At 39.3% G+C, this 9,657-nt stretch overlaps 1 protein-coding gene across 1 annotated transcript; it reads left to right on the top strand.

The window, feature by feature from the left end:
• The first annotated feature begins 7,266 nt into the window (after positions 1 to 7,266).
• LOC131511060 (putative gustatory receptor clone PTE01) lies at positions 7,267 to 8,256 on the top strand. The gene is given in 1 exon segment (XM_058728893.1): positions 7,267 to 8,256. A coding segment is annotated over 1 exon segment (990 nt).
• The last annotated feature ends 1,401 nt before the right edge of the window (positions 8,257 to 9,657 follow it).

A 9,657-nucleotide genomic window follows, 5' to 3' on the forward strand; every position in this document is an offset into this window, starting at 1 on the left:
TCTCAGTACTGTGCTGTCCATTTGGAGTGTAGGTAGGAAAATGCAGCAAAACTAACCTAGACTTGCAAATCCTACCTCTCTCACCATATCATTTTTTTAGCTGTCATGGCTTTCACCCCTCTCCTTGCTGAACATTTCCATATTGCTTTTTTTCATATGTCTTCAGTGTACAGAGAAAATATTCTGGGGTCCTTTGTATACCATAATCATTGCATGACTGAGTCCTATTATATCTGTGGAGATTCTGTGCTTTAGCATTGGTGATCCAAGCATCCCAGAAAGATGAGAGGTTCTCTTTTTATACATTTAAATCACATTTCCCCTGCAGTTCTTGTGTATTTTCCATACAGATTTCTCATTTATCCAATCAGGTTATGTGGGAGGATTCATGTCACTGGTTGTCAAACTTGACATTCATTCATTCATTCATTCATTCATTTATCCTATTTATCCTTTCTTTCATTTATATTCAAGTCTAATTAACATACAGTGTTATATTAGTTTCAGGTGTACATTATAATTATTCAACAATTCATACATTACTCAGTGCTCATTGTGATAAGTGTACTCTTAATCCCCTTTATCTATTTCACCCATCCTCTCACCCACCTCTCCTCTGGCAATCACGAGTTTGTTCTCTGTATTTAAAAGTCTGTTTTCTTGTTCATGTTTTTGTTTGCTCATTTGTTTTGTTTCTTAAATTCCACATATGAGTAAATTCATATGGTATTTGTTTTGACTTATTTCACTTAACATTAAACCCCGTAGGTCCATCCATGTTGTTGGAAATGGCAAGATTACACTGCTTTTTTATGGCTGAATAATATTCCATTGTATATAAATATACCAGTTCTTCTTTATCCATTCATCTGTTGATGGACATTTGAGTTGCTTCTATACCTTGGCTATTATAAATAATACTGCAACAAACAGAGGGGTGCAAATATATTTTTTAAAATTAACTAATTAATTTAAATTCAAGTTAGTTAACATATAGTGTAGTATTGGTTTTAGGAGTAGAATTTAGTGATTCGTCACTTACATATAACACCCAGTGTCCATCCCAACAAGTGCCCTCCTTAATACCCATCACCCATCTAGCCCATCCCCCTACCCACCTCCCCTCCAGCAAGTCTCAGTTTGTTCTCTGCACTTAAGAATCTCTTATGGGTTGCCTCCCTCTCTGTTTTTATCTTATTTTATTTTTCCTTCCCTTCCCCTATGTTCGTTTCCTTTGTTTCTTAAATTCCACACATGAGTGAAATCATATGATATTTGTCTCTCTCTAACTGACCTATTTTGCTCTATTTCCATCCACGTTGTTGCAAATGGCAAGATTTCATTCTTATTGATTGCCAAGTAATATTCCATTGTTTATACATACCACACCTTCTTTATCCATTCATCAGTCTATGGATATTTGGGGTTTTTCCATAATTTGGCTATTGTTGATAGCACTGCTATACACTGGGATGCATGTGCCCCTTCAAATCAGCATTTTTGTATCCTATGGATAAATACCTAGTCATGCAATTGCTGGGTCGTAGGGTAGTTCTATTTTGATTTTTTGAGGAACCTCCGTACTGTTTTCTAGAGTGGCTGAACCAGTTTGCATTCCCACCAAAGGTGGAAAAGTGTTCCCCTTTCTCCATATCCTCACCAACATCTGTTGTTTCCTGCATCGTTAATTTTAGCAATTCTGAAAGGTGTGAGATATCTCATTGTGGTTTTGATATGTATTTGGGCATGCAAATATCTTTTCAAATTAGTGTTTTCGTTTTCTTTGGGTAAATACCCATAAGTGGAATTGCTGGATCGTATGGCAATGCTATTTTTAGAATACGGTTTTCCACAATGATTGCTCCAATTTGCATTCCCACAAACAGTGCAGGAGGTTTCCTTTTGATCCACGTCCTCAATAATACTTGTTACTTCTTATGTTTTTGATTTTAGCCCTTCTGACAGGTATCAAGTAATTTGCATTTCCCTGATGATTAGTGATGGTCAGCATACTTTCATGTGTTTGTTGGTCATCTTATGTCTTCTTTGGAAAAATGCCCATTTTTAATTGAAAAAAAGTTTTTGGGTGTTAAGTTGTATAATTTCTTTACATATTTTGGAAATTGACCCCTTTGTTGGATATATCATGTCCTCTATACTCATCTTTGGCAGTGACACTAATATCTCATCTCCTCTACTCACTGTGCTGACTTCAGTTTAATAATATTTTTGCTACTGCCCAAATATTAAAAGGCCCCAATACTCACCTTCTCCTTCTCCAATACATTTCTTCTACCTACTTGCCATTTGGCCACTACTCATCATGGCAGCGGGAATTGGAAACTGGAAAAGAAGAAAGCACGTATCACACTTTACTACACCAACATAAATGCCTTTGGTTTTCCTATTCTGTGTCCTATAAATTCATCTTTATCATGACCCTAGTATCCTTTCCCCCTACTAATGTCTTTATACACCCTACTCTGAAACAACTTCAGTTTAATAACACAGTTTTTCTATGGGCTAACTATTCTAAATGCCTTAACACCCCACCTCTCCCTCTCATATCTACCTCTACTTATCTGTCATGTGCTCTCCCCTAAAAATACCTTCTGTCATTTATCCACACACAGGTAAATAGCATTCTTTCCAGTATCCAATTTGATTGGGTATACCCTAAAGTTTTCTTCATATCACTTAATGACAAACTAATCTCCATATTCCTCAGCAGAGAGATCTCTGAGTCAGGAAGGATGCTTAGAGGGAATTTAGAAGGTTACATCCCACTATCCACATACATCTCACTTTATCCACTAGAAAAAAACAACAACAGATAAACCAAAACCACAGTTTATTTATGTCTTTAAAAGCTGAGAATACAGAAATTTAAAGAAAATAGATTCTAGAGTGAGTTGATTCCTCTCTAGTTGGCAGAAGTCAGAATCGCTGGGGATATTTGTTAAATTTGGCCATGGAATAGCTGCAAGTTGGCTTAAAGTTGGTGGAGGGGCTCTCATGGTGCAACAGAAACCAAGGAGTCTACTTGACATGGCATGACCAGAAGCAGTAAAGTGGGGTCTGCAGAAGTGCCCAATGGAGAACACGTTCTACCCATTTGCCAGTGTGTCTCCTAGGAATTTTTGTTGAATTTTTGTTGTGTGACAAATTCGGGACTATACTGGAAAACAGACAGAAATGACCTGAGTCTTGAAGTGCTTGGAGCACAAAGTTCTTATGAAGGATGAGACTTGTGTGATAAGCAGTACTTGAGATGTTTCCAATGATCCCCAACTCCTGGTTTTCTGGTTCTTGTGTATTTCCCTCCCCCTGAGTGTGAAATAGACATAGCGACTCACTTCCAACAATGAGAATGTGGAAGAAATGTTGGGAAGTCACTTTTGGGAATAGGGTGAAAAAAAAAGATTTCTTCCTACCGCCTCTCTCTCACTCTTTCAGTTGATCATGTTGATGGAACCCAGTTGCCACGTTATGAACTGCCCCATCAAGAGGCCTGAGTGTGAAGGAACTTAGGGAATTCTTTGGCCCACAGCCTGCAAACATGTGAATCCTACCAATGGCCCATGAATGAGCTTGTAAATGGGTTTCTGCCTGTCAAGACTTGAGATGATAACAGCCTTGGCCAACACCTTGATTATAACATTATGAGAGGCTCTCTAAAGTATTGAAGTAAAATATCAGTTACAAAATAAATATGTAAGAATCAATAGTTTCCTAGTATATCAGTGTAACTCAATTAGAGAGAGAGAGAGAAAAAAAGAGAACTAAAGTCTCATTCAGATTAGCCAAAAAATAAAAATAACCCTGTGAATCTCCAACATATAAAATGCCAACCTGGGGCACCTGGGTGGCTCAGTTGGTTAAGTGACCCACTCTTGATCTTGGCTCAGATCATAATCTCACAGTTTGTGAGTTCAAACCCCACATCAGGCTCTGTGCTCATGGTGTGAAGCCTGCTTGAGATTCTGCCTCTCCTTCTCTCTGCCCCTCCCCCCACATGTGCTTTCTCTCTCTCTTTTTCTCTCAAAAAAAAAAAAAAAACTTAAAAAAAATGCTGACCCAAGTAAGAGCTAAAAAATGAAAATAAGAAGTTATCTTTAGAGACAACTATTAACTGGGGCACCTGGGTGGCTCAGCCAGTTAAGCGTCTGACTTCAGTTCAGGTCATGATCTCACTGTTGTGGGTTCAAGCCCCCCACCAGGCTCTGCGCTGACAGCTCAGAACCTGAAGCCTGCTTCAGATTCTGTGTCTCCCTGACTGCTCCTCCCCTGCTCACACTCTGTCTCTCTATCTCAAAAATAAACATAAATAAAAAAATAAAAGAGAAAGGCAACTATTGACTGAGAAAATGGAAATAGTATCACATTCTCTGTATAGAAGACCTAATTCTGCCTAGATTTCATGATTCATATATAATGGATTTACAGATATCAAAATCTCATATTGAGTGATTCAATTGAAAATAAAGTCTGAATTTTATGTTAAGATCCTACAACTTGGAAGTAAGAAGCAAGGAGTAGAGCTGAACTTCTTCCAGAGGAGAGGAAGGACCTAGACCCTTCTAAAGATACTCATTTGTTCCCCTTTCTCTTCAATTAACATTAGCAAGTCCTTAGAGATCGGGACAACATGGACCAATTGGCTAATTATAAGCTTTGTGTATTGAGCCTCCAAAGTCATACAGTTGTAAATAATTGGCAGGTGCCTCCAGCTGTTTAGTTTGACAGTTCTAATACAGTGGCTCCATACCTGTGTCTCCTCCCCTGTGGGCATCTGCATAAGAAGGTCCCAGCCAAGTCTGTCTTCCTGCCTGTCCTGAGGAGGGACTGTGAACCTTCATCATACACCTGACAGGAGACCTGTACAGCAGAGGTGCATTCCCGCCCAGTAAGTGCTGAAGGGGACAGTGATTGGAGGAGGGACCATCAGGAACATTTTTTCCTCAACAACACAAACATGATGACGCTTGGGATAGACAGATGGGAGGGCATCAGTATATAAACCTTCAGATGAGAGCCCTGTGAAATTTATTTTCTGGGTTCTGGTGGAGGTGTGAGAATTCTCATTAAGAGTTCTTCTGGGGCACCTGGGTGCGTCTGTCGGTTAAGCGTCCGACTTCAGCTCAGGTCATGATCTTGCAGTTCTTGGTTCAAGCCCCAAGTCGGGCTCTGCGCTGACCGCTCCGAGCCTGGACCCTGCTTCAGATTCTGTGTCTCCCTCTGTCTCTGCCCCTCCCCCACTTGCACTCTGTCTCTCTCTTTCAAAAATAAATGAACATTTTAAAAAATTAAAAAACAGTTCTGCTTCCACTCTCACTGGTTCTGGCTCTTGTTGACATCTGCCCCACCATATAGCCACAGATGGATCTCTCTAGCCTTTTCCTAAGCTACTCCAAAATGATCATGAAGGAGATTATGATGATTACAAGGAGGAGGATGACATTAACCATTAACCACAACATAGTGTGCTTTTACTGGGGGCTTCCTAAGTGCCAGGCTCTGAGATATGTATTTTATGTATCTTGTTTGATTTCACCTGCATAAGTTGTCCCAAATGATAAATGCACACATTATTATTATTTTATATAAGGAGAAAGGAGAACAGAATTTTATGTAACTTGTACCAGGTCATAAGCCAGAAAGGGTTGATGCCATGTTTGAATCTGAACATCAGACCAGTATTCCCCCCCCCCGCCCCGACAACCCAGAATGGTCATTTCACTTCCTTGTCAGTCCTGGCAGAGACTTCTTACTCTTCCCTTTAGGGGTTTCTGGTAGACCACAGTTGGAGAGCAGTCAACTTCCTGCATCAACTATGGGAAGAATGGCTGAGATCACAGGCAATGATCTTAGAGAGTTGGCACACAGTTCTTCAGGGGAGATCTCTCTCTCTCTCTCTCTCTCTGTCTGCTCCTGTTCCTGGATTTCCCTTCAACTGTCCACTTCCTCTACCATTCTTATAATAAGCTTACTCAATCAGAAAAGGAGACAAAGTCAGAGTCTTGGGTCTATTTCTACTTAGGAAACTGAAAACAGTTAAAAAATATGTCTCAGATGTACCTATAGTTAAAATCTCTGTACCTCTGTTGAAAACTTTCAGAAATTATAGAGACAAGGAAGTTCATGGGACTCAGAGAATAACAATTTAATTTTGAATCCTGTCTGCTCCACTTATTATTAGTGTGTTATAGGTCAAGTTCTTGGTATCTCTGAGACTTAGAATTGTTGTCTAAGTTGATCCCTAATTGGTACAACTCAACTGAAAAAGGATTAAACAAACAAAGGATGCCCTCTATGCAATAAGTATGTGATGAGTGCATAAAGTAAGGGCAAATTAAATTTTAGAATTTTTATTACTAATAATGATAAGGTTAACTATCATGTCATTGGACTTAAATATCTGATGACCTGAGGTTATGATTTCCCTACAGTTCTAACAGTACATTTTACTTTTGTTTACACAAGTATATCTTTCACATATGGAGAGAAACAACCAAGTCTCATTTATTTCTGAATCCCCGGAGTCTATACCTTTTTGGCACAGGGGAGCCATCAAAAATTTAAAAATCTCTGTTAAGTGTAGGGTAAACCTTTCCATTGTTCACAGAAACAAAGAAGAAACTATTTTCATAGTTACTAAACTGTGTTTTTCAAAATTTGAAGTCCACCAAAGCCAAGGATAGAAATTACATATTAAATGACTTTTAAAAGACAACCAACATCAAATCATTGCTTACCTCCATGAAGGAGAGAAGAAAGAAAATCAAAAAATGATAAAACTCATGAATATAACTAACAAAATATTTTCTGATTATGAATATTGAACTTTAATACAGAATCCAAATCACACAGTCCTACCTTTCATGGGGTGTTTATGAATATTCTAAATGAAGAGAATATCTAGCATTGCATTTGAGTAAAGAAAGATATATTTAACTGCATCTCCATTTCTTTAAATTAGAGTGATTTTTGTCTTATTCTGTGGTTTCTCTTAAAGAAGTAGGCTTGTTTACTGTGATCATGGTTTATTACCTCTTATGTTCTTGCTCCTCTGACACTCTTCAGTTGAATTTCTCTAAAGTAAATGTATATATAGAGAGGTGAATAATGTGAAACCAACGAGGAAAGAGTTCTAAGAAATGGGATGTGTCATTGAAAAATATTTCTAAAGGCACTAGGGTGCATGTCTACAAGTATGAATATTTTACTTGTGAATTGCTTGAATATACAACATGGACACAGTGCTGGATGCCCATTTACTTGTTTCCTTTCTCCAACCCTCTTTTTGTTTTCTAAAGGTGTCAAAGCTACATAGAACAAAATCTAACAAGTGTCTCAGAATTCTTCCTCATGGGACTCTCAGATAATCCAGGACTGCAGCCCCTCCTCTTTGGGCTCTTCCTGTCCATGTACCTGGTCAGTGTGCTTGGAAACCTGCTCATCATCCTGGTTGTCAGTTCTGACTCTCACCTCCACACCCCCATGTACTTCTTCCTCTCCAACCTGTCCTTGGCTGACATCGGATTCATCTCCACCACTGTCCCTAAGATGATTGTGGACATCCAAACTCAGAGCAGAGTCATCTCCTATGTGGGCTGCCTGACTCAGATGTCTTTTTTGATCCTTTTTGGATGTATGGATGGTATGTTTCTGACTGCAATGGCATATGACCGATTTGTGGCCATCTGTCATCCTCTACACTACTCAGTCATCATGAACCCACATCTCTGTGGCTTCTTAGTTTTGGTGTCCTTTTGTGTTAGCCTTTTGGACTCCCAGTTGCACAATTTAATCGTGTTGCAACTTACCTGTTTCAAGGATGTGGAAATTTCTAATTTCGTCTGTGACCCTTCTCAACTCCTCAACCTTGCCTGCTCTGACACTTTCACCAATAACGTAGTCATGTATTTTGTTGGTGCCATCTCTGGCTTTCTCCCTATCTCAGGGATCTTTTTCTCTTACTATAAAATTGTTTCTTCCATTCTGAGAATCCCATCAACAGGTGGGAAGTACAAAGCCTTCTCCACCTGTGGCTCTCACCTGTCAGTTGTTTGCTTATTTTATGGAATGGCTATTGGAGTATACCTTGGATCAGCCCTGTTGCCTTCTCCCAGGAAGGTTATGGTGGCCTCGGTTGTGTACACCGTAGTCACCCCCATGCTGAACCCCTTCATTTACAGTTTGAGGAACAGGGACATCAAGAGTGCCCTATGGAGGTCACTCAGAAGAATAGGTTAATCTCAGTATGTGTGCATTCCTTTTTGAAGTGTGTGTTGAAAAAATCAGCCAAACCAAACATGTAGATCAGCAAATACTGCTTTCTGGGCCCATTATTTTTTCAGTCTCATGGTTTTCATTCCTCTTCATGTTTCATACATGAATACTATTTTTTAAAATTTGTTTTTAATTGGATTGGAGGAGTATTCTGGGACGCTTTGTACATCATAATGAATGCATGAGAAGTTCTCCTCAATGACCCTGGTATCCAGGGTGCATTCTTCCTTTTATATACTTAAAATTTATATCCTTTCCCATGGTTTCTATTTATTTTCCATACAAATTTTGCATCTGTCAAAGCTATTTATCTGGGTAATGTCTAAATATGCCATTACTGGTCCTCAGTCTTGGATTTATTTTTTACGTTTATTTATTTTAACAGAGAGAGAGAACACGAGCACACAAGTGGAGGAGGAACAGACAGAGGGAGATAGAATCCCAAGCAGCCTCTGCACTGTCAGTGCGGAGCCCAATGTGGGGTCAAACTCATGAATGGTGAGATCATGACTTGAGCTGAAGTTGGACACTTAACCGACTGAGCCCCGCAGGCACCCCCCAATCATGGATTTTATAGAATACGCTGAGAAGTTTTATAACTAATGATGACTGAGTCTCATCACCAGAGATTCTGATTTAGTTGGACAGGTGTGTGTGTAGGTATGAGGATTTTTTAAAAAGCACCCAAGATGGTTTAGTTGTGAGTTGCTAAAGAGATCAAGCTCAAAAGGCTAAGTTATAAAAAACGTACTGTAGCTCGAAGCAAGGGGTTTCTTCAGATATATTGTCCTTCAACACTATAAGCTTTTCCTTTGTGCTGGTTGTTAACTCTTTCTGCTCCAAACTCATCCTTCTATACTTATCTTGTAATGCTAGAGTGGGTCTCTTGAAATTCCTGCTTTGTTTTCCATATATATATATATATTTTTTTCTTTCTCCAAAATTTTACTTAAATTCCAGTTAGTTAATGTATAGTGCAATATTAGTTTCAGGTGTAGAATTCGGTGATTCATCACAACAAGTGCCCTCCTTAGTACCCATCATCCATCTAGCCCATTCCCCCACCCACCTCCCCTCCAGCAACCCTCAGTCTGTTCTCTACAGTTAAGAGTTGTTGCATAATTTGGGGGCGCCTGGGTGACTCGGTTGAGTGTCCCAAGTTCAGCTCAGGTCATGATCTCACAGTTCATGAGTTCAAGCCCTGCATTGGGCTCTATGCTGACAGCTCAGTCTGGAGACTGCTTTGGATTCTGTGTATCCCTCTCTCTCTCCCCCTCTCCCCACTCATGCTCTGTCTCTATCTCTCTCAAAAATAAACAAACATTAAAAAAATGAAAAATGAGTTGTTACATATTTTTAATAATG

This window comes from Neofelis nebulosa, chromosome 4, assembly GCF_028018385.1.
Source record: "Neofelis nebulosa isolate mNeoNeb1 chromosome 4, mNeoNeb1.pri, whole genome shotgun sequence".
In the NCBI taxonomy this organism is placed as follows: Eukaryota; Metazoa; Chordata; class Mammalia; order Carnivora; family Felidae; genus Neofelis; species Neofelis nebulosa.